The sequence below is a fragment of the Lithobates pipiens genome, unplaced genomic scaffold (genome assembly GCF_037356315.1).
Source record: "Lithobates pipiens isolate NorthernLeopardFrog02 unplaced genomic scaffold, aLitPip1_a1.2 Scaffold_13, whole genome shotgun sequence".
In the NCBI taxonomy this organism is placed as follows: domain Eukaryota; kingdom Metazoa; phylum Chordata; class Amphibia; order Anura; family Ranidae; genus Lithobates; species Lithobates pipiens.
In genome coordinates, this window is record NW_027507718.1 from 266,970,956 (window position 1) to 266,995,088 (window position 24,133).

Genomic DNA, 24,133 nt, shown 5'->3' on the forward strand with positions numbered 1-24,133 from the left:
CTGCCTCCTCCCAGCAGGCTATGCCCACTGACGAGTTTATTTTTAAATAATGAATTGTGCCAGGGGGTGTCACTGTCAAGCGTTAGAGGGCGATCCTACCACCTCCTGAATGGCTTTTTTTTTTTTTGCTTAATGGAGATTTTTTAATGGGTCTAATGCTCTGGAACCCTGATTCAAGCCTTTGGCTCCCTGTTGCAGCATTGCCCCATTGACTTGAATGGGTGAGTTTGACAGGCTGTGTTAAATTTGACACTGCAGCAAGGCATCACGGCATGTGTAGAGTACAGGCCCCCCTTCTGTATGGTAGCTTTAGGTGGGCTGTCAAACCATGGCTTAACAGCCTGTTTTTACCCGTGCGAAAGAGGCCTTAAAGTGTTACTAAACCCAGGACCCTGCATTCACTATATCTGGTCTCCCACAGTACAAAGAACATGGAAATGCAATTACTTTAGTAAATATAAACTGATACATACCTTTTCTCATCAGCAGTATATACCAGTCCTGTTACTTACACGAGTGTCTGTGTAACGCTTGTAGGAGGAGTTTTCTCTCACAATTGTCCTATGAGAAGGCAAAACTCTTGACCCTCTGTCTGGACAGTGCCGATTGGCCCTGTGCTGATCACATGCACTCTCCCAAGAAAAGAAAAAAACTCTCTAGCAATGCACACCAAACTGAGCATGTGCAGCCTGACTCCATAGGCTCTGTAAATATCAGCTCATTTTTTGGAGTCAGTGGAAGAAGGAGAGGATCATAGAAGACAGGAACGAACAGCCTTTTCACACAATGCATCGGTTCCTCACCTGCATATACAGACTTATTTTACTGTTCTGGGTTTAGTAACACTTTAATCATTCACCTGGGATGGCATCTTTATTGTTAACTTAGTGTTCCATCTTTCAAAATGCCCCCATCCACAGACCACGTTACCTCCCACAACACATTTATGGGGTAGAGACCCCTGTCTTCTCAACATTGGAATAAGCTGCTTTGGCAGGTGTTTGGAAGCTGGCAGTGGGTTATAGGGGGGTCTTAGCAAGGTGGCAGTGGGGTGCCAGGTGCAATGAGGATGATGATGACAGGGGGTAAGGTGTTAGCAATGTGGCAGCAGTTTGTCAGGTGTAATGAGGATGATGATGACAGGGGGTAAGGTGTTAGCAATGTGGCAGTGGGGTGCCAGGTGTGATGTGGATGACAGGAGGTAGGGTGTTAGCAAGTTGGCAGTAGGGTGGCTGGTGTTATGAGGATGATAGGAGGTAGGGTGTTAGCAAGGTGCCACTGATTGCAGCATGTGTAATATAGAACACTGCAGTAGTATGTAAAGTGGTGTTATCTCGTTTATGGGAATAACTGCCTCGTGAAATCCACTACAGCTGTGTCCTCATGCTTTTATGGGCGGCGCATCATCCATCAATCAAGATGTGACATCCCACTCACTGTGTTATTTTTTTAGTTACTGGGCATGAAGGACGGAGGGACTGGGCTGTCATTTAGGATCTGTATACATGCCTAAATGTGTGATGTCAATACCATGCAACCTGACTAGCTCAGATATTTCCTCAAACAGGAAATGTTCTCTCCAGCAATAGAGACCAAACTGAGCATTTGTAGCCTGACTCCACTCACTGTGTCTTATCCGGACTTGTCCAGGGGACAGTGCAGGGAAGGGAGGATCTGTGCATACAAGATCAAACAGCCTTTTTACACAAGAGGATGCCCTGTGAGTATAACAAACATGGTATTTTGCAAATACAGACTGATTTTACTGTTGTGGGTTTAGAAATAAGAATTGGTATACAGCAATATATTACATTTTTGTTTTTAGGTTTAATATCAATTTCTGCACTATAAAAAAAACTTTCTGTGAAAAACCATACATTTATAAAAACCCAAACAGGGGTCATATGTGGTCACCTTTTAAGCATTTGGTAAGAAAAATGCTGTTCCGTTAAGAATTTAGAGCTTTCTTTCCTGTGTCAATCGTGGTGATGCAATGTTGGCTATTACTGGCATGGAGTCATAAACAATTAAAATAATTAAAGATATTTATGCATAAAATTAGCAAAAGTATCTAAATTTGGAAAGTTCTGCCAGATGCACTTAAACTGACAGCAGGAAGAACAATATTATGAACCAATCAGGGTTAAACTGGCTCACATAGTAAACATGCACAATCTTACAGAAGGGGAGAGTAGAGTGATGTTTTATTATTATTATTGTTCTAACACTGGCCTTATCTAGTCATAGGGTGGGTCCTCTATTGTTGAGCTGCATTGTAGTGCGCAGGCACATCCAGGACATGCGTGTGTTGTCGGCTAGGGTTTCAAAATCACAACCCTGGCTGAGTAGAGTTAGAAATCCTTTGGAATATAAACATTTTGAAGTTAGATTTTGCTTGGACTAAAGTTTTTTTTAAATCATACGTACATATTCCTGTGTGAAGTCAATGAGGTTTTGCAGGTCAATATCATCTCTGTAAGCTTTAATGTTGCTGTTGATAAAGATATAAAGCTGGTCCTTTATCCAGTCTTTAAAGACAAATGCCAAGACACCCGCAGTGAGCTCCAGGAAGAAAATAATTCCCAAGAATACAGAAAACTGCAAATAAAGCAAGAGTTATATGTACACAGACCCAATGAATAATAGCACAAAAATTTGACAGTATATTATCTAACAACTTAGTTTTGGCTGGCAATGGTTACAGATTTTTTTTCCTAGGATATGATCTCAATTAATAAACATGGTCATTTTAGATTTAAATGTAGTTTTATCATGCCAATCTAGTAAATTTAACACATATCTCCATTTAACACTGACGGGGGTGCTTATAATGATCATCCATTTTTTTTTTTTTTTTTTTAGGTAAAAGTTTTATCCCAGTGTTAACTGGACTTAGGCTTTAATTTGTTAGTCATAGGTTGACAATGTTGCTGCCCAGGGGTGGCTATATTGCTCCTTCATAGACACAATGGAGAAGTAAGAATAGGACCTTTCTTAAGACAGGAAGTGGGTTACTAGCTAGATAACCAGGTGAAAATAAAGGAAAAACACCTAGAAAAAGGAAAGTAATGCAGCCACCAACTCGAAGGACTGTATACTACAATATATTTACAATATATTACATTGTTTCTTTTGATATTAGATATACATTGACCTGTGGAGATTCCAACCTAATCACACACAAAACATTTAGATGACTTTATAGGCTCTAGGACGTTCTGCAGACTGCTGGAACACTATAATCTTGTAGATTGCTAGAAGGAAATCAATTTAACTTATCAGGACTACACTTTTTACTCTCACCATATAACTTCTTGCATATTGACCACCCATTTTACAAGTGCTTCTCTTCTCCTGGTCAAAGATTCGGAAATTATTCTGATACCCTTGACCAATCATAACGCTGTGCCCCCCCACCTTTTACACATTAATACTCAAAAATATGGAATATTACTGATCTCCGAATGACTCACTAAAACCATAATTTGAGGGTGTTTCGCACAAGGGGCTTACAACAAATACCATATTCATAAAAATGACCCCTCAGCAATGAATTTACAAAACTTAAGTAAAGCCAGATATATACTTAAAGCACTAATAAATCCAAAAACACACATTGCACTGTACATTGTACACAGCTCTGAACAGTACATTGCAGTGTATCTATTGATTATTGATCTATTAAGTTGTTTTATTTTACAAGTATTTTTTTCTCTCCTTAAGACGGTGTGTTACTGACCATGTCACCGAGTAAAAATAAAGAAAAAAAAAGACTTAAAAAAAAAAAACCCAAACTAATGCAACCATCACATTTAGAGGCTGGTAAGCTCCAATAGATGACGTTTTTGATTTTGGGGTTAATACGGCTTCAATATGCGCCTAACTAAAGAAGAGTAACAATAAGGCAGAACTAAACATACAATCTATCTTAAAGAAAGCAAATATACCATGCCCATGTCCAAACTTAAGAATCTAGACCCAACATTAAAATCCATCAAACTACATATAGAAAGCTACCTCTACATCTAACCCTAAAAAGATCCTACTGGAATTCAGAAAGCACATATAATTTTTATAACTTCCATTCTGAATTTCATACAGACACTGACAATAACCCGTTTTCTCATTTTCAGCTTCCTGACATCCCACAAACCCACACTGACACTTTGAAACAACCTTTGGCAACTTTTGAAATCGAAAGTGCTAAAAAACAACTTAAATCTAAAAAAACTGAGACCTGATGGATTTTTATGTCTATTGCTTACAAATACAGTATATTCAGATCTCATATTTCCCATGCTTGTGGCTATGAACCCGAAGGTTGGCTCACTTACCCCTGAGAGTCTAAGTGCTACAATGTGTATGATGCCCACATCCAACTGGGGTGTAGGCTGCCTTATTCATAAAGATCAGGTTAAGATTGATTTTATATCCACTAGACAATCAATTGACAATGTCCCTAATAGGGGTCGACTGATTATTGTTGTCGCCGATTATTGGGGGCTGATATTCACATTCAAATAATTGTACCTTACCGATATTTGTCAGACCCCCTCTCCCTGTCCCCCCGCGGTATTTGCTGCACTCTCTTCCAATCTCTGTCAGTGGTGTGGCAGAGCTCTTGACATATATATATATATATATATATATATATATATATATATATTTCCTTCTGGCAATCTACATTACTTTGGCTTCAAACTCACCCCTTTCCAGATAGGACATGAAACAAGACAGGGATATCCTCTTTACCCTCATATATACATTGGCTATGACACCTATTGCCCTAATAATGTTTAAAAAAACAAAAACAAAACAAGCATACTGGGCCTTGAAAAAACCCTGGGAATCCATCTCCCCTTCCCTGAGGAGCCTACATTGGCTAACGGTAAGAATCGGATCACATTCAAGACCCTCTGCCTCACCCACAAATGCACACATGGAGATGCTCCTCAATACCTAATTGAGAAAATAAAACACTATACACCCAATCGCAGTCTTCGATCATCTAACCAAAACCTCCTCCTCATTCCCAAATCCTGCTACAAAGGGGGTACTGAGATTCGCTGTCCAAGGAACACGGCTATGGAACGCTCTACCGACCTACATCCGCATGGAAGAAAACCATCAGGCCTTCAGGAAAAAACTCAAGAGCTACCTCTTCTAAGCCCCTGTACACACGGTCGGAGATTTCCACAACCAAATCTGTCGGATTTTGCCCGTCGGATTTTGTCCGTCGGATCTTGTCCGAAACTGTTGCATACACACGGTCGGACAAAGTTGGTGAAAAATTTGATCTTTCAGAACGTGATGACGTAATTTCGTTACGATGGGACTATATTCAGGCTAGTAGCCAATAGCTTTGATGTAGGAATTTGATCTGAGCATGCGTGGCACTTGGTCCGATCAAAATTCTCTACACATGATCGGAGTATGTCCGATCGGCCCAGTTGGTCGGGAAATATTTCCAACATGTTGGAAAATTGGGTCAGACGGATATTCCGACGGAATCAGTCCGATGGATACCACACACAGTCGGATTATCCGACGACACGGTCCGATAGGACACATTCTGACGGATTCTCCGACCGTGTGTACAAGGGCTTAGAAGCGTGACAACAAAGCACGAATACTGCGCCTTGAGGCGATTCAGTTCGCATTGTAGCGCTATACAAATTATTCATTCATTCATTGGTATTGTGTGCTTTTTTGTTTTTTGACAATGCCCTTCTTCAATTTCCAAACCTACAACCACAATTCCACAGACTTACGCCGCCTTAAAATAACAAATGAAAATAAAAATGAATAGGCCGATAAAAATACAACCAGCTTTTGCGGCAACATTCCTACAATAATTTTTTTTCCTACTGCTAGGGGTTTTTTCTTTGTCTTATGGCCAGCACTACTCATTCCACTTCCTCTGAGCCCAGATTATTCTGGACCTTTCTCAGAGTGTGACTGGACAGTGAAATAAGCAGCAGCATAGTAATGAGCTTATCTCTCTATCACCATCCTTTCTCTTCCTATCATGTTCATTGTCAGCACAAATTGGCTCCTTCTTCCTCTCACGCTCCATCTTTGTTGTACATAGACTGTAAATAACTAATACCAGGTTGAATTCAGGTACTTACACTGCTTGCATTTGAAAATACATTTAAAGGACACGTTGACTTTCATGAAAATAAATAAATGCACACATTTTTGTAGAGGAAAAAAAAACTGAATTTATTATTTTGTCCTACAGGAGCCTGCAAAGTTACATCTGAGACATCTTTTTGGTTGGCCTTGAATCGATCAAGATCAACCCAGTTGAAGTTAATAACTTGTGGCTCCCTCTAAGTGTCGGACTCAGTAGGGGCTCATTAGCTTCAAACTTCAGTTTGCTCAATTTAGCTTTGTCAATAAATTGTGGAAGCTGATTGGTTTTTATACAAAGCTGCACCAGATTTTGCACTCTCCAGTTTTAGTAAATCTCCCCCAATGTGTCAAACCCCAATCACTGCTTACTCTATGCATATTTGGGACAGTACCAAACATTCACGTAACCTTGTATCGCTCCATCTACCCTTACCCTTTCAAACTTTCCTCACACCATCTTCCTTAACCTGGGTAATGAATCTCCACATAGCTTTCATAATTGGTCCCGTTCCAGGGATTCCCAGTTTTACAAACTTTATACAACCTTTCTTGTAATCCTTCATAAAGACTTTGCCTTGCTTCACAGGAGAAACATACATGATGCTAGAGGTTCTCCAGCTAGGAAGACAGTCTTAGGCCAGCCATACCGAGTTTGAATCTCGGCTGGTTCAGCAGGAACCAGCCAAGATTCAAACCATTAATGGTCAAGCTGAATGTACCAAATTGAGTGATCAACTTGGGTACAACCAGCCAGCTAGCAATAATCACTGTCTTTTCCCAGCGGGGACAGTTTCTCCAGCCCGTCCCCCCTTCTGGGAGAAGACTATTGCTGATTCCCCTGTCAACACTGTCTGTGGGGGGGAGGAATCGTGTGTATTTCTTTCCTGCAACCTGTGTTTGGCCAGCCTTAGTCTGACTCGCTGCAGTTTCTATTCCACATTGCAGTGAAATCAGAGTAAGCAATTATAATATTTTTAGTAAGAGAGGAGCCTGTTCAACTAGCTTCTATCTCTATCCTCAGCTCAGTCAGTGGTCTGGCACACCCCGTTGTAGTCCTCTGAAAGCTGAGCAGGCGGAAGCAGACATGTTGTGGGTGAAAGGGGTCTCACAGCCCCTGGTCTGTGCCACCCATGGAGGAGGTGTCCTTCTCCTCTGTCCTCCCTCATCCTCTGCTCCTTGACAGTCACCACCCCCACTCCACCTCCACTCCATCCCCGCCGCACCGCACCGCACCACCCCCCCCACCTGCTATCTCCATGCAGAGCGGGGATTATCATCAGTATTTACTTTTATGACACATCGGGTATCTCCCACTGTGTCCGGTATTGTATATGAGAACACTGATGCTAATGCCCCACCCTCCCGTGTTATAAAAACAGTGTGCTGTCAATCATAATGGCGGGGGCGGGCATCAGCGATCGGCATTCTAATATTACAATACCGGACACCATGGGAGATCCCCACTGTGTAAATACAAGTAAATACTGATGATAATCCCCACTCTGCACTGGTGGTCCCTGATAAGTGGCACTGGCGGTCCCTGTCATGGTGGTCCCTGACAAGTGGCACTGCCGGTCCCTCTCATGGTGGCCCCTGACAAGTGGCACTGGGGGTCCCTGACAAGTAGCACTGGTGGTCCCTGACAAGTGCCACTAGTGGTCCCTGACAAGCGGCACTGGTGGTCCCTGACATGGTGGCCCCTGACATTCGGCACTGGTGGACACTGATATGCTGCACTGGTTTGTATTTATATTAAATGCATTAAATGTATTCATTTAAATGTATTTATTAAATGCATTAAATTAATATTATATGAATATGATTTGCATTTATAAGGCTGTAACCTATCGTACCATATGTTATGTATGGCTTGCTGGCTGCAGAATGAGGGGTGTGATTTATGTTGAAGTGGGCGAGTTCACATTTACATGTACAAGCCTAGTGTACCTCCCACATTTACTCCCATCCCAAGGATTCATGGGAAATTTAGGCTGATTACAGTTAGAGAGAGAGAGAAGAAGACATGATACAATCACTCTTCTAACACTTCTTCTTGGGCAGAATATAGGCTGCATTTTTTTAAATCAGAAAACGGACTTCTTGAAAATTCAATCAGTCATATCTCTTAAATGGTAAGAAGTGGGTGTACTAATGGGGGATTTTTTGAAAATCCCGGAGTTCTGCTTTAGATATGTTTTAATTGTAGTCTTCACTGTATGGCCACTGTCTAAATATACAAATCTAATATTGTAGAAGCAGTATAAGTAAACATGTTATTTTGTATTGTTGAAGCACAGGGATAAAATGCATTGTCTATTTGACCTCATACATATTAAAGCGGTTCTTCACCCTAAAGGGGAAGTTCCGCTAATCTGATCCCTCCCCCCCTCCGGTGCCACAATCGGCACCTTTCAGAGGGGAGGGGGGTGCAGTTACCTGGATAATCCAGGTATCTGCACCCACTTCCGGGCAGACCGCCAGCAGACCCCCGCAGACGCCCCCCCCCCCCCCCCCGTTGTGTTCTGGGAAACACACAGTTCCCAGGACACAGCGGGGGATCTGAAGAGAAGCGCAGCGCGACTCGCGCATGCGCAGTAGGGAACCGGGCAGTATAGCCACCAGGCTTCACTTCCCGATTCCCTGACAGAGGATGGGGGCGGGGGCAGCAACGAGACGAGCGATCGCTCGTCATCTGCCGCCAACATCGATGGACCCTGGGACAGGTAAGTGTGAGATTATTAAAAGTCAGCAGCTGCAATATTAGTAGCTGCTGGCTTTTAATATTTTTTTTTTAGGTGCAGAACCACTTTAAAAGTCTATAAGTGCAATCATGTCAGCTGCTTTAAGATTCCTTACCCAAACCATTTATATTGAACAGGGGACAATACTGCTTTTTTTCTAAACACTTAATTTTCCTGTATTTTCTTTTATTCAACTCAGTAATGCAATGCACAGACTGTCATATTACTACAGTGGATTTACATGTGTCCCAGTATTGATTGCTGCAGCTGCCACACAAAGCTGCAATGTAACACAATGCAAAGAGATGAATTTCCCCGGAGCACCAGCCAATGCATAGCTTCCTCCTTCTACCGTATCGCTTTTCTACTGATGGTGTGAGTGCTACAGCTGCAAACAGGCGGCTGGAAGTCTTCCTAGAGGATCAAAGTAAATGTCGCCATATCTGCCCTAAGGCTGCCACTCGTCTGTATTTATTTATCTTGCACAAGATCGTATTCTGAATCCCTGTAACTCATTTATAATGAACTGTACATACTGTACAAGATCCTTGTCCAAGTACTTTTTAAGAATGAAAGATACTACATCACTACTACTACTACTCTCCGCCTTGGCTGCTAATAAAGTCCTACTTTACATGATAGGTACACAGAGGGTTCCATGGAGTCAAAGGCATCTCCTGAAACCTATCATATTTCATTTGTAAACAATGTATTTTGGGCTAAAATATCTATTGATTTACTTTGTCCCTTCTATTTATGTATGTGGATGATGGCACTATAAATATTTTAATAATAAAACAAAACAAAAAAAACCCCATCTAAGTATCTTTTTCCTAAACGATATACAGGTGTCACATGACCCAGTTCTTTCCCAGCCTGTCTGCAGGGAAACATAAGCAGGAGGAGCTTCCAGTCCTCTGCTGCTGGTCACATGTTCAAAATAAAAACAACAGCCTTTGGAAAACAGCCTGTGTCACGCTCCTCCAGCCTGTGTCTTAGAATAAGAGAGAGGTAAAGCTTCTATCAATCAAGATGTAATATCCCACCCCCATTGTGTTTAGCTGGTTAATGGGCATGGAGGAGAAGGAGGGAGAAAATGGGTTGTCATTTACCACTGTGTATGTGTGTTGTGTGCCTACATGTATGACTCTATAGTCACATGGGCTGCTCAGATGTGATAGGGAGGAAATGCTCAGCATAGAAACTCACTGAAAACTGAGCATGTGCAGAGTTGCCACCACAGTTGCAAAATTCTTAGCTGAATTGGGGACTTGGACTGAGAGGGGAGGTAGAGAACAGCAGGATCAACCAATTTTTTTTGCAGAATACAGAAAATTAATCTCATAGTGACTGAGTGAGTATGAACAGCATGTAATACACCATTTATTCATAGTTTTTATTACGATATGGATTTAGTGATACTGTAATCTCTACGAGCTATACACCTATTTTTTGGAATTGCCAATACTTATGTTTGTAAGAAAGGGCAGAGAAAAGTGATCTATGGCAGTGGTCATCAACCCTGTCCTCAGGGCCCACTAACAGGCCAGGTTTTATGTATTACCTTGGGGACATGCAGACTAGAATACTGCAATCACTGAGCAGCAAATGATATCAACTGTGATGTATTTCAGTTATCTTGCAAACCTGGCCTGTTAGTGGGCCTTGAGGACAGGGTTGATGACCACTGATCTATGGGTCAAAAAAAATTAACCGAAACATATGAACAGTAAAGCCTATTGCTGTTTCCAGGTGATGTCACATGAGAAATACATATTTAATATAACATTTAGAAAGCAAAATAAATAAAACACAACAATGAAATGAATCAAAATGGCTTAAAAGACTTCAGTATTCTCTCTGCCTTATTGGTGCTTACTTGGACTTACAGAGCAATAGTCCTGACAGCTATCTCCCAGTGTTAACAATGTTTTGTAATCTACTCTATTCATAACCCAAAGCTTATTTTCTTTATTTCTGTTGATGTCCATATGTTCATCTGTGGCCTTATTGAAGACCTAACCCATTTACCAAGATTTTTACCAAGATTTACTGATGACTCCCCCCCCCCTCATTTTTGTACCAATTCTTGTATGATTCAGAGAATGCGAGGATTGTTTGCTGCTCTGTACAGTATTCATTTACTATTTGCCTTTTTTCAAAATACTAATAAAACAATTGAAACAGAAAAGACTTCATTATTTATATTGGGGGTTTATCCAATTAGGTTAGAATTATTGTACCTTATATAAGATAACCACAAGCTACTGGACAGCTATAGCACAATAGGCTAAATTCAAAGAACCAAATAATAAAATGTTAAATATACAAAGTAACTGATTGCAAACCAGATGAACAAAGAAGTTGGGTGGGAGGCTATATAATGGGCCAAGGCACATGTACCGCAGCAGCAGCCTGCTAAAAATCGACCAAATGACAACTTGTTTGCCGTAAAGAATTCTAGTTGAGCATGTGAGTGGCTGATGGCCAGTTTCTGGTGAAAGAACTGCTTGGTCAGCCCTGACCAATTAAAAGTTTCCATACAGGGACATAAATGGATCTGCTTGCTAGTGCTGTAAAGAGGAATCAAAGTTAGATCCCGCTAACCCTCATTCCTGCCTCTCCCCCATAATCCATCCCAAGCAGTCCCTGTCTAATATTCCAGTACATGTTTCACCAAGCGTGGCCTTGTTACAGTATGATGATATTGTAGATCATGGGTCTTCAAACTATGGCCCTCCAGTTGTTCAGGAACTACAATTCCCATCATGCCTAGTCATGTCTGTGAATGTCAGAGTTTTACAATGCCTCATGGGATGTGTAGTTTCACAACAGCTAGAGGGCCGTAGTTTGAGGATCCCTGTTGTAGATTAAATTCTTTTTATTTACTACTTTGGGATGTCACAAAAGAAAAATGATTTACACACACATATTTTATAATACATGATGCCAGAGTTAAATCTAATTTTTTTTGTATTGCCTGTAAACAAATGATAGCTAGCAACTTCCTTTTTTTTGATTCATAGTACAAAAGAGAAAGAATGCGATTTTTATGAAGTATGTGTCATTCGGTTTTTGTACAAGGACTATGGATGCTAAAACTATAAAATACAATGTGGCTGTTATTAGAGAATATTCCTGCTGATTGCGGCAGGTGGAGAGTGTGCATTGAAAATCCTATTGTGATATCTTACCTGGCAGGCGTGTGAAGGACAACGGCCTTTGAATGGTGGTAATGAGGTAACACAGGAATTTTTCTATTGCAATTTAATACTTTTTAATTACATTTGCAAACTAAAAGTGACACGAAAAGAGAAGTAGTTAAAAGGTAGCCAATAAGCATTGGTCAACTGAGCAATCCCAGCTCTATAAGAAAGGGTCAACTGTTCATGACAAGCTTTTGATTGACAAACCATCTAGTCCCTTGAAGTTTGTTGGGCTTTACTTGTGGCCCAAGATGGGTTTAGAAGGTATCTATGTTGAAGATTCTAGAACTAGACTTATGGTGGTATTCTGATGGTACCCATGCTGAATTTGTAAGTAGATGGTTAGGTTTATATATCTTGTTTATTATTATGTTTTTCTACTGATTGTAATTGTGAAAACCTTCTATAAATAAATAATGCATAAAAAAAAAAGAAAAGAATGGGTCAAATGATAAGCCAACATAAAATTGGGGCACAGGGACTCCTGTTAATGAGGGAAGTAGAAATAAATATTATATAGGTAAGTGTGAGAAAATAAGTTGTGTGCTTTGTGAGTATGAAACAAATATTTGGTTACCGGTATACTATAACTGGTCAGCATGAAGAATGCGAAGGAGAACAAAGTCTAAGCTACGGCAAGCTAAGAAACTAAAACAGAGCAAGGAAAGGGGGAGGCAATTCTACCAATGGGTTTGGCACACCAGATTTTAAACGAACAAGCCAGTGATCAAAATTAGCTGTGAGAAAATGTTCACCTAGGGAGCCCAGATTTTATTGAGTTTAGTTATAATGCTTATCTTACTGCACAGGATCCAAATTATTTGGTTCTTGACTTTATGAAAGCCTAAGCCCTTGTACACATGGTCAGAGATTCCGACAACCAAATCCGTGTGATTTTGTCCGACGGATTTTGTCCGAAACTGTTGCATACACACGGTCAGACAAAGTTGTCGGAAAATCCGACGTGATTACGTTATTTTGTTGCAACGGGACTACGTTCAGGCTAGTAGCCAATAGCTTTGGTGTAGGAATTTGATCTGAGCATGCGTGGCACTTTGTCCAATCGGAATTGTCTACACATGATCGGAGTATGTCCGATCGGAGCATTTTGACGAAAAATTTTACCAACAAGTTGGAAAACTTGGTCCGTCGGATACTCCGGTGGAAACAGTCCGATGTAGACCACACACAGTCGGAATATCCGACAAAACGGTCCGATCGGCACATTCCGTCGGAATCTCCGACCGTGTGTACAAGGGCTTAGTGTGGAGTATTTCTAGCCTTGGCAACAGTCTACATAGTTGCTGTGAAAATGTACATATAGAGATTAAATTGAGACAAAGTAATATCCTATGGCTTTTCTATAGCAAGCGCTTCACCTGGTTTCCAGCCAACGGCTTTTCCTAGGACAATTAGTTACATATGTAAAAATGTTCCAAGGTCCAAACAACCATAAAAGCAATAAGGAGCAAACCCTGCAACAAATGGCAACCGGATTCCCTCGAGATAGGAGTTTGAAGCTCGCTACCATAGATAGCTATAGATAGCTATAAAAACTGGTGGTCAGCCAGACTTGTCAATCCACTTCCTCCCCAAATTAGGGTCCTATGATCCCTTTCCTATATATCAATATACTTAGGGGGTTGTAGAGGGAAAATGGAGTAAAGATGAGATCAGGGCTGTAAAGGTCACCTGGATATTATAGTTCCAAATTTTCAGAGCAGTAAAGTGGGGAGGCAATCTGTGAGGTGTAGTTGTAAAATAATTTGGGGATATCTAAAAGGTTCATTATGGGTAATATTGTGGGGATTTTTTTTTTTAAATATTGGAACGGTCTATTGGTCAACATTGGCAAATAAAATGACCTGGATCTGCTGAAGCCTAATTAGATACATCTGCGCTTATGTTGTTTGTAGCCATATAAATGTGGGAGTAGAAAGCGCTTACATTTTTGAGAGTGGGTGAATGAGAGAAGAGTCTCGTGGAGGCACAGTATATCAACATATTTGGACATAGATTATCTAAACACTTCTTTTTCTGGGTGCACTGAGGCCCTGTACATTTAGAGAAATAATTTTAAGAGCCAAATCTTATAGAAGAGTGTAAGCTACTGGCAATGACTCAAATTGAACCTATATGAGAGAGGGTGGCCTGTCAGGTATGCATCCCTTGGCAGTGGGCAGAAAGGAGAGGTGACAGAGGGGAGGGAAGGGGAAGAATATGGAAAAAAAAAAGGAGCAGCAGGTATACTCATACCCGCTTGACCATCTGTGGTGAAAATTATGAAACAATATCCTATTCAGACAATAAAATGGTCACAATGACTTGCTCCCCCGACCAATTAAGCATAGGATGTTTAATATGAACCTATCAGTAAAAGCCATAAGGTTGTATGATAAGAGAGTAATAGATCTGGGTTATGAGATATAAAGGAAAGTCTTATGATTTACAGAAATGAGACGTTTAGCACAAAGCCTACTACAAGTGATCGGGTTCAACTTGGCTAGGAAAGCTTGCTAACAAAGTGGGATACCACTGTCATCAAATAGATGCTGTACCCAACAAGGTTTATACCCATATGGAGGAACAGAAATTAACAGACATCAAAATAACTGCAGCAACAAAACAGCGGACCCCGAGTCATTCACAATGAACTATGTTTGAGAGACTGTAGGGAAAAGGAATTGACAACTGGAGGTGAAGGAATTGAGCTTTACATACAAGCATTACAAAGGGGTCTGTAGTAGGTCTAAAAGCAGATCTAAAACATGTGCCACAGACAAAAATATCGGAGGGTGCTGTGGAAGGAGTATTGTAAAAATAAGGTGCTATGGGAGCATGGTTTATATCATTTGGGGTAGTCTAAACTGAAGCATAGCAATATGGTGCTCTGGTCTCAGCCCAAGTTACTTGATACCAAAGACAATTAGAGAGATATTACTAGGGATGAGCTTCGTGTTCGAGTCGAACATACGTTCGACTCGAACATTGGCTGTTCGTCCGTTCGGCGAAATCCGAACTCTTGGTCCGTTCGCGTCAAAATTCGTGTGGCGCTCACGGCCCACAATGCACTGCGATGGCGCAGTGCATTGCTGGCTCATGATTGGCCAAGCATGCACTGTGACCCCGCATGCTTGGCCAATCGCAGCGCCAGCAGCGAGGAGAGCCATGATTGGCCACAGGCAGGATGCCTGTGGCCAATCATAGCTCAGGCTGTGTAGTGCACGCCCCACACTATATAAGGCCGCCATTGAGGCGGCCTCGTGTAGTGTGTTGGCATCTGAAGCAGTGGGTGTTCTGTGTACCTTCAACACAGTACACACCGATCGTTTTTGGCTGATTTCCTATCTTGCTCTTGTGTAGTGGTTATTGTCTGTGCCCTGACCGCAGTATACACCACTATATTCACCTCACCTATATGGCTAGTGATCTATCTTTAATAATAGAGCTTGCAGTCAGTAGTGTTAGGAGATAGTGCGTGCTGTCTGCGTGCTCTGTACCCAGTACACACTGCTATAATCCACCTACATAGCTCTTCTCTATTTGAGCCCACTTGCCATCTGCAGGAGTTATTGGAAGTTGTGTGTGCCTCCAGCACAGCACAGTATACATCTGTATATACCCCTTTATCTCTGCTGTTTTCTGGTTATTGTCTGCGTGCCCTGACCGCAGTATACACCGCGATATTCACCTCAGCCTAAGGCCCAATTTTTCTGCCCCTGTTTAACAGGGGCGTTTAAGTACAATTTTTGATGCAATGCTTTGCAGCAGGGCTAATTCCAGCAAAAAAACTAGAGTATATGGAAGAGGTTGCAGTGTGGTGGCACCAGCAGCAGTGCCTAAGGCCAAATTTTTCTGCCCCTGTTTAACAGGGACATGTAATTACAATTCTTGATATAATATTTCACAGGAGGGCCCCTTCCTGTGCCCACCCAGAGTAACGGTGAGGACTTATAGTGTTGTGGCACCAGCACCACAACCACCAAAGGTAAATTTTTCTACCACTGTTCAACAATGGCATGTAATTACAATTCTTGATTAGGGATGAGCTTCGTGTTCGAGTCGAACGTACGTTCGACTCGAACATTGGCTGTTCGTGCGTTCTGCGAATTCCGAACGTTTTGGCCGTTCGCGCCAAAATTCGAGTGACGCGCGCGCGGACCATAATGCACTGCGTTGGTGCAGTGCATTGCTGCCCGATGATTGGCCAAGCATGCACTGTGACCCCGCATGCTTGGCCAATCGCAGCGCCGGCAGCCAGGAGAGCCATGATTGGCCACAGGCATCCTGCCTGTGGCCAATCATAGCTCAGGCTGTGTAGTGCACGCCCCACACTATATAAGGCCGCCTTTGAGGCGGCCTCGTGTAGTGTGTTACTTAGCATCTGAAGCAGTGGGTGTTCTGTGTACCTTCAACACAGTACACACCAATCTTTTTTGGCTGATTTCCTATCTTGCTGCTGTGTAGTGGTTGTTGTCTGTGCCCTGACTGCAGTATACACCACTATATTCACCTCACCTATATAGCTAGTGATCTAGCTTTAACCACTTAACAACTGCCCATTGCCGATTAACGGCTTCAGGGCGGTTGTTTAACTCTGAGAGGCCGTTAATTAACGGCCTCCCAGAATTCACCTCTCGCGAGGTGTGCGCACTCGAGAGCATCCGTGACCGCCGGGTCCTGCATCACGGATCACGGTAAACGGCCGCTCATAGCGGCCGTTTACCACGTGATTGCTCCGTCAAATGACGGAGTGATCACTTGGAAACAAACCGGCGTCATGTTATGACGCCGGTTCCTCCCTCCCCTCTCTGTACCGATCGGTACAGCGGAGGGGAAAGAGATCGGTGTCAGCAGCGATGTGGGCTGCATCTGCAGTGCCCACATCGCTGCTCACCGAATTTAACCCCTCAATTCCCTGCCAATACTCTGCAGTACCCTGCCATTACTCTGCAGTACCCTGCCATTACTCTGCAGTACCCCGCCATTACTCTGCAGTACCCCGCCATTACTCTGCAGTGCAGTACCCTGCCATTACTCTGCAGTACTCTGCCATTACTCTGCAGTACCCCCCATTACTCTGCAGTAACCCCCATTACTCTGCAGTACCCCCCAATACTCTGCAGTACCCCCCAATACTCTGCAGTACCCTGCCATTACTCTGCAGTAACCCCCATTACTCTGCAGTAACCCCCATTACTCTGCAGTACCCCCCAATACTCTGCAGTACCCGCCATTACTCTTCAGTACCCGCCATTACTCTGCAGTACCCCCAATACTCTGCAGTACCCTGCCATTACTCTGTAGTACCCCCCAATACTCTGCAGTACCCTGCTATTACTCTGTAGTACCCCGCCAATACTCTGTAATACCCTGCCATAAATTGCCATACCCAGCCATACTCGGTGATACCCTGAAATACCCAGCCATAGACGCCCCCCACCCCTCACCGCCCTCCGGTGCTTCTACCAACTCGCCAGTACGATCAAAGCCAGAATCTTTTTTTTATTTTTTATTTCAGGCTTCCCAGCCTAGAGGTGAGATGTGGGGTCATATTGACCCCCAGATTTCACTGTAAAGAGGACCTGTCACCCCATATTCCTATTACAAGGGATGTTTACATTTCTTGTAATAGGAATAAAAGTGATCAAAAATATATTTTTGGGGAAAAAAATGTCAAACTAAAATAAATAAAGTAAAATGAACAATAAAAAAATAAAATAAAAATTAAAGCGCCCATGTCCCCATGTGCTCGCATGTGCCACACATGTGAGGTATCGCCGAGAATGTTAGAGCGAGAGCAATAATTCTAGTCCTAGACCTCCTCTGCAACTCAAAACATGTAACCAGTAAAAAAAAAATTAAAGCGTCGCCTATGGGGATTTTTTAAGTAGCGACGTTTGGCGCCATTCCACGGGCATGTGCAATTTTGAAGAGTGACATGTTTGATATCTATTTACTCAGCATAACTTCATCTTTCACTTTATGCAAACATTGGGCTAACAAGTGGTTAATAATAGAGCTTGCAGTCAGTAGTGTTAGGAGATAGTGCGTGCTGTCTGCGTGCTCTGTACCCAGTACATACCGCTATAATATAGGGCAGGCCCCTACTTTCAAACATCCAACTTACAAACATCTCCTACTTGCAAACGCAAGGAGACAGCAGCAAGTGAGATGAAAAAAGATGGACGACAAAACAAATTATACAGGGGTGATAACCCTTCCAAAAAGCTTAAAGATAGTTTTTTTTGACTGGAGCTACACTTTAAAAATGTACCGGTTGAAAATGACAAACAGATTCAACTTAACACAACAAACCTACACAGTCCCTGTCTTGTTTGCACCGCCTGTATACTGCTGTTCTGAGTATATAGGGCCTGGGGGCCACACGCATTTCCTTTTTTTAATATGGGTACGGGGTTCCCCTTAATATGCGTACAAGACCCAAATAGGCTGGTAATGGGCAGGGAGGGCTACCCATGCCATGTTTCTCAATGATTTTCAACCATATTGCAGGAACCAGATATAACATTAAAACCGCAAGCAGTTTTAAATGGTGTTATTTCCGTTTAATGTCATTTTGTGCAGGGACTGTTCTAAACACGGGAAACACGTGGCACTTCACAGGCATACTACAGACACCCCCCAGGCACCATATTTAAAGGAATATTTCACTTTTTTTTTTCACTTTAATCGTCATTAAAATCAGTGTTCCCGCCAAAACGGCAGTTTTTAAAACTTTTTTTTGCAGTGACCCATGTCCCCTGAGGCAGGAGGCAGGTCCCCAAACCCTTTTTAGGACACTATCTTGCATATTAGCCGTTAAAATTAGCACTTTCCAATTCGAACGTTCGAGTCCCATAGACTTCAATGGGGTTCTAACGTTCGTACCGAACGCGGGGGTCGTTCGCAAGTTCTGGTGCGAACCGAACCGGGGGGTGTTCGGCTCATCCCTATTCTTGATATAATCGTTCACAGCAGGGCGCTCCAGCGCCCACCAAGAGTCACTTTGAGGGCTTACAATGTTGTGGCAAAACCAACACCTTGTTCCGCCATTTCTGCAGAGCATATAGGGCAGGCCCCTACTTTCAAACATCCAACTTACAAACATCTCCTACTTGCAAACGCAAGGAGACAGCAGCAAGTGAGATGAAAAAAGATGGACGACAAAACAAATTATACAGGGGTGATAACCCTTCCCTATGTTTTCCAAAAAGCTTAAAAATTGTTTTTTTGACTGGAGCTACACTTTAAAAATGTACCAGTTGAAAATTACAAATAGATTCAACTTAACACAACAAACCTACACAGTCCCTGTCTTGTTTGCACCGCCTGTATACTGCTGTTCTGAGTATATAGGGCCTGGGGGCCACTCGCATTTCCTTTTTTTAATATGGGTACAGGGTTCCCCTTAATATGCGTACAAGACCCAAATAGGCTGGTAATGGGCAGGGAGGGCTACCCATGCCATTTTTCTCAATGATTTTCAACCATATTGCAGGAACCAGATATAACATTAAAACCGCAAGCAGTTTTAAATGGTGTTATTTCCGTTTAATGTCATTTTGTGCAGGGACTGTTCTAAACACGGGAAACACGTGGCACTTCACAGGCATACTACAGACACCCCCCAGGCACCATATTTAAAGGAATATTTCACTTTTTTTTTTCACTTTCATTGTCAGTAAAATCAGTGCTCCCGCCAAAACGGCCATTTTTAAAAACATTTTAGGCATTGACCCATGTCCCCTGGGGCAGGAGGCAGGTCCCCAAACCCTTTTTAGGACAGTATCTTGCATATTAGCCGTTAAAATTAGCACTTTACATTTCGAACGTTCGAGTCCCATAGACTTCAATGGGGTTCTAACGTTCGTAACGAACGTGGGGTCCGTTCGAAAGTTCTGGTACGAACCGAACCGGGGGGGTGTTCGGCTCATCCCTACATATTACAAGAGTTAACTAACAGCAAAACGCAAGTATAACATTGTATACTAGTGTTTCCCAACTCTAGTCCTCAAGGTGCCCCAACGGGTCATGTTTTCAGGCTTGCCATTATTTTGCACAGGTGATTTGATCAGTTTCACTGCCTTAGTAATTCCCACAGCCGTTTCATCTGAGGGAAATCCTGAAAATATGACCTGTTGGGGCGCCTTGAGGACTGGAGTTGAGAAACACTGATACAATGAAAATAATACAATTGCATGGATATCATACACCTATCCACCCAGATTTGAGATTTCTTTACCTATCATTTGATAGAAGAAATACAATAACCCCCTGGGATGGAGTAATGGTCCTAGATCTAAATCTTGGGGCACACCACTAACCACTAGACCAGGGGTGTCAAACTGGGGCCTCTGCCTGTGGGAGTCATGCTTTAACTGTCAGCCTTGCAATGCCTTGTGGGACTTGTAGTTACGCAACAGCTGGGGGGCCGCCAGTGTGACACCTGTGCACTAGACCATTCAGAGTATAAATCATTAATCACCACTCTCTGAATACCATTCCAACTTACCATAACACTTCATATCCCTGATATGTGCTTGGTGTACCATGCATGATAAAATATCCTCTTCTCTTTGTATTGCTTCCTTTATGTGAAATCCCTGGTGTTCCTGCCAGTCCCTCTGCTAACCTATTAAAAACTGACCACACTAAGTAGGAGAGCACAGTGGTCAGTTCTCCAGCTATGCTGGGAACTCTCATCCAATGATCTGACTTGTTCTGACTTGTCGCGCCCCCCCCCCCGTGCCCGCTGCACAGCCATTCACTGGGAAGCTCATTGTGCTGTTGCTTCTCCTCCCTCCAGCTCTAATGCAGCTGAGAACAGAGGGAATGTGATCACTTATAAAAAAAAAAAAGTGGGAAAAAAGGTATTTATTATTTTTTTTATATCTATACAAAATGTTTTGCCTTTCATTTCTATTTTAAACTGAATGGGTTGTGATCGTTTACAATCACTGTAAGCCAGGACTCTCCATTTATATACTGAATTTTATAAACCTATAGAAATCAACTTACGCATTAGCCATGTGTGAGGAAACTTGTACAACCCTTAAAGCTAAACTTCAGCCTAAACTTTAGCCTTACACAGTTCTACAGGTTCCTCTTCTGTACTGAGAATGTGATTTCACTGTGACAGCTTTTTACAGAGCACATTAGAAGCATTAGGGGGAAAAAAAATCAGGAGATATCCATTGCCATTTAGCACCAAATGAAAGCCCAATTTGTCCTGAAAAAGCAAGGTATAATCCACTTGCATGCACAAAATAGTTATGATATGTACTATTGTACCAAAATATGTCAAAGTATCAAAATTGTGCTTAAGCATTAACATTTTTTTTACCCTTAGAGTCCATTCACACAGGGGCAACACGACTTCCAGCGCGACTTTGGGAGGCAACTTGGACACGAATTGAGTATGAATCACAGCACGACTTGGTGCAACTTACAAGGTAACTTGAAGTTGCCTCCAGGACAGGGGACTTTGCCAGTGGCCAATCACATAATAATCAGCTCTGTGGGAGGGAGGGGTTTGCCTAGAAAACTATTTTTACTTCCTGGAAAGTTGCTTCAGTTAAGACAGGGGATCCGACTTGCAGGCAACTTCTATTGAAATCAATGTGTACAAGTTGCCTAGAAGTCGGATTGAAGTAGTACAGGAACCTTTTCTGAAGTTGGAGGGACTTCAGTAGTGTACATTAAGACGGCTCTCATTCACTTACATTGATTTTATCATGTTGCGCGACTTGAGGCAACTTGGGACGACTTCAAGTCGGATCCAAAGTTGCCCCTGTGTGAATGGACTCTTATGCGCAAAATGGATAATATATGTTTACCTCTTGGAGAACATTTTATCTCTGGTGATTCTCACTTCTGGTTGTCTCTGAATGAGGTCCCCACTGATGATCAGGAACCAGAGTGGTACCAAATCATCTGACCACTGTGTAAGCTCTGATATAAATGCAGGCTGAAGGCTCCACTGAGAAAAATAAAAGACCGCCACCTTCAACCTGCAATGTTAGCCTTCAGTGCCGTGAAAATTATATATATATATATATATATATATATATATATATATATATATATTATATATATATAAATAACACAAAAGTTTTCAAAATGGGGGGGGGGGGGGTGAGTTTAAAAAAAAAAAAATTTCTGTTCTTCACATTCACACATTTGTAAGCATATATAAAAACAGTGCAGCAAATTTATTTTGTATATTTAACCAGTATATCAAATAAACACCATATATATGTTTAACATTATTTAGGTATGCCAAGTAGTAATAGGTGTTATTGTTAAGTTAACATACATGCTAACACTATTACATTTGGCCTGGGCATCTTGGCATTAAAGCCCTTTAACAAAAGAATAAAATAAGAAAAGAATATGTAAAACAGCATGAAGCTGGCTGAGAATAAGAATATTTACATTCATATGCATACACATACATTTACTGAATTTCACATTTACCCAAGTGTATCGTACACAAAAAAAAAAGCAAATAGGTTCTACTATGTACTTACAAATTTCAAGAGGAAGGTATTTTCTCGGAGTGCACCAATGCACCCAGCAAATCCGAGGATGAACATCACCCCTCCTACTACAAGGAAAAGCCAGACTGGATCAAACCCCCCAAGGTCAGTAATGGAGGAGATGTTGGAGAGCACACCCTGAAAAGGAAAAAACAAGACACAGCCATGTATCAAACAAAGCATTACATAAACATACAGAAAAGCATACAGTACATGTTCATGCAATAATAGTTCCATAAAGCATAGGAAAACTGTCAGTTCTATAATAATAATATGCTTATCTCAAGGCGAGCATGACTGGATGGTAATGGACAAAGCTGCAACCTCAGGTAGCACAAACAGCACCTCAATCCTGAACCAATCTGAGCTGATTCACAGCCATTTCACAAAAAGCCCAGATAGCCAATATGCAAATAGCTAAAGTGCAGAACCAAACTGGGTTACCCACCTTACAATAGAAAGCAGAGATTAAAGTGATTAAGTTATTTTATTCAATAACAAACATGTTATACTTACCTGCTCTGTCCAATGGCAGCCTCTTCTTCTGGTGTCCCTTACCAGTGCTCTGGGCTCCTCCTCTTCTCTGTTTGCCACCATAGGAAATGACTTCCTATGGGGGAACATGTGTAAGCTCAATCCCGAGATCAGGTATTTGGGGGGTAGGAGCTGAATGTAGAAGGTTTTTATACTTAACTGCAGAGAATGCATTTCAGCCTTTCAACAGCCCCCAGCCTTTACAAACACTTTAATACATCTCTCCCATATAAGAAACTGATCTATGACCAGACCACAGAGGCTGAATGAAACAAACATTTTCAGAAAATTTTAGGTATGTGGCAGTTTTTGTAATTGTTGTCCATTGGACTTCTACTTGATTTTGAACAGTGGCTGTTTTGTGCTTAGGTCAGATGTACAGAAGCTGTAGTTCCAAATAATAAATTTGTGATCTGGTATGTCTATCAATATTACTATTCTTATTATTATAATACAGGATTTATATAGCGTAGTTTAAGCAGCGCTTTACAACATTAGGGCAGACAGTGCAATTACAATACAATTCAATACAGTGGGAATCAAGAGAGCCCTGCTTGTTAAAGCTTACAATTTAGGAGGGAGGGTAAAGTTAGACAAAAGGGTAATAGCTGTGGGGGATGAGCTAATGAAGAAAATAGTGCAGTTGTTAGATGGAGGCAGGATAGGCTTCTCTGAAGAGGAAGGTTTTCAGGGATCGTCTAAAAGTAGATATATTTGGAGACAGTCTGACAGATTGGGGTAGCGAATTCCAGAGGTGGGGAGAGGCTCTGGAGAAGTCCTGGAGGAGGATATGGGAGGAGGCGATGAGGGAGCTAGAGAGCAGGAGGTCTTGGGAGGAACGAAGAGGGCGATTAGGTTGGTATTTTAAAACAAGGCTAGTGATGTAGCTGGGGCAGATTTGTGCATGGCTTTGTAACTTATTGTTAGTATTTTGAATTTAATTTGTTGGGCAAGTGGCAGCCAATGGAGGGAG

General features: G+C 42.0%; 1 protein-coding gene across 1 annotated transcript in view; it reads right to left on the reverse strand.

Annotated features, from left to right (window-relative positions):
• TSPAN5 (tetraspanin 5) overlaps positions 1-24,133 on the reverse strand; it is a 245,544-nt gene that overhangs the window by 52,124 nt on the left and 169,287 nt on the right. Inside the window, exons 3-4 of the mRNA XM_077476585.1 lie at positions 22,618-22,764; positions 2,428-2,598 (exon numbers count right to left, since the gene is read on the reverse strand). Of these exons, the coding sequence (XP_077332711.1) occupies positions 2,428-2,598; positions 22,618-22,764 (318 nt within the window). The remainder of the gene's footprint in view (positions 1-2,427; positions 2,599-22,617; positions 22,765-24,133) is intronic.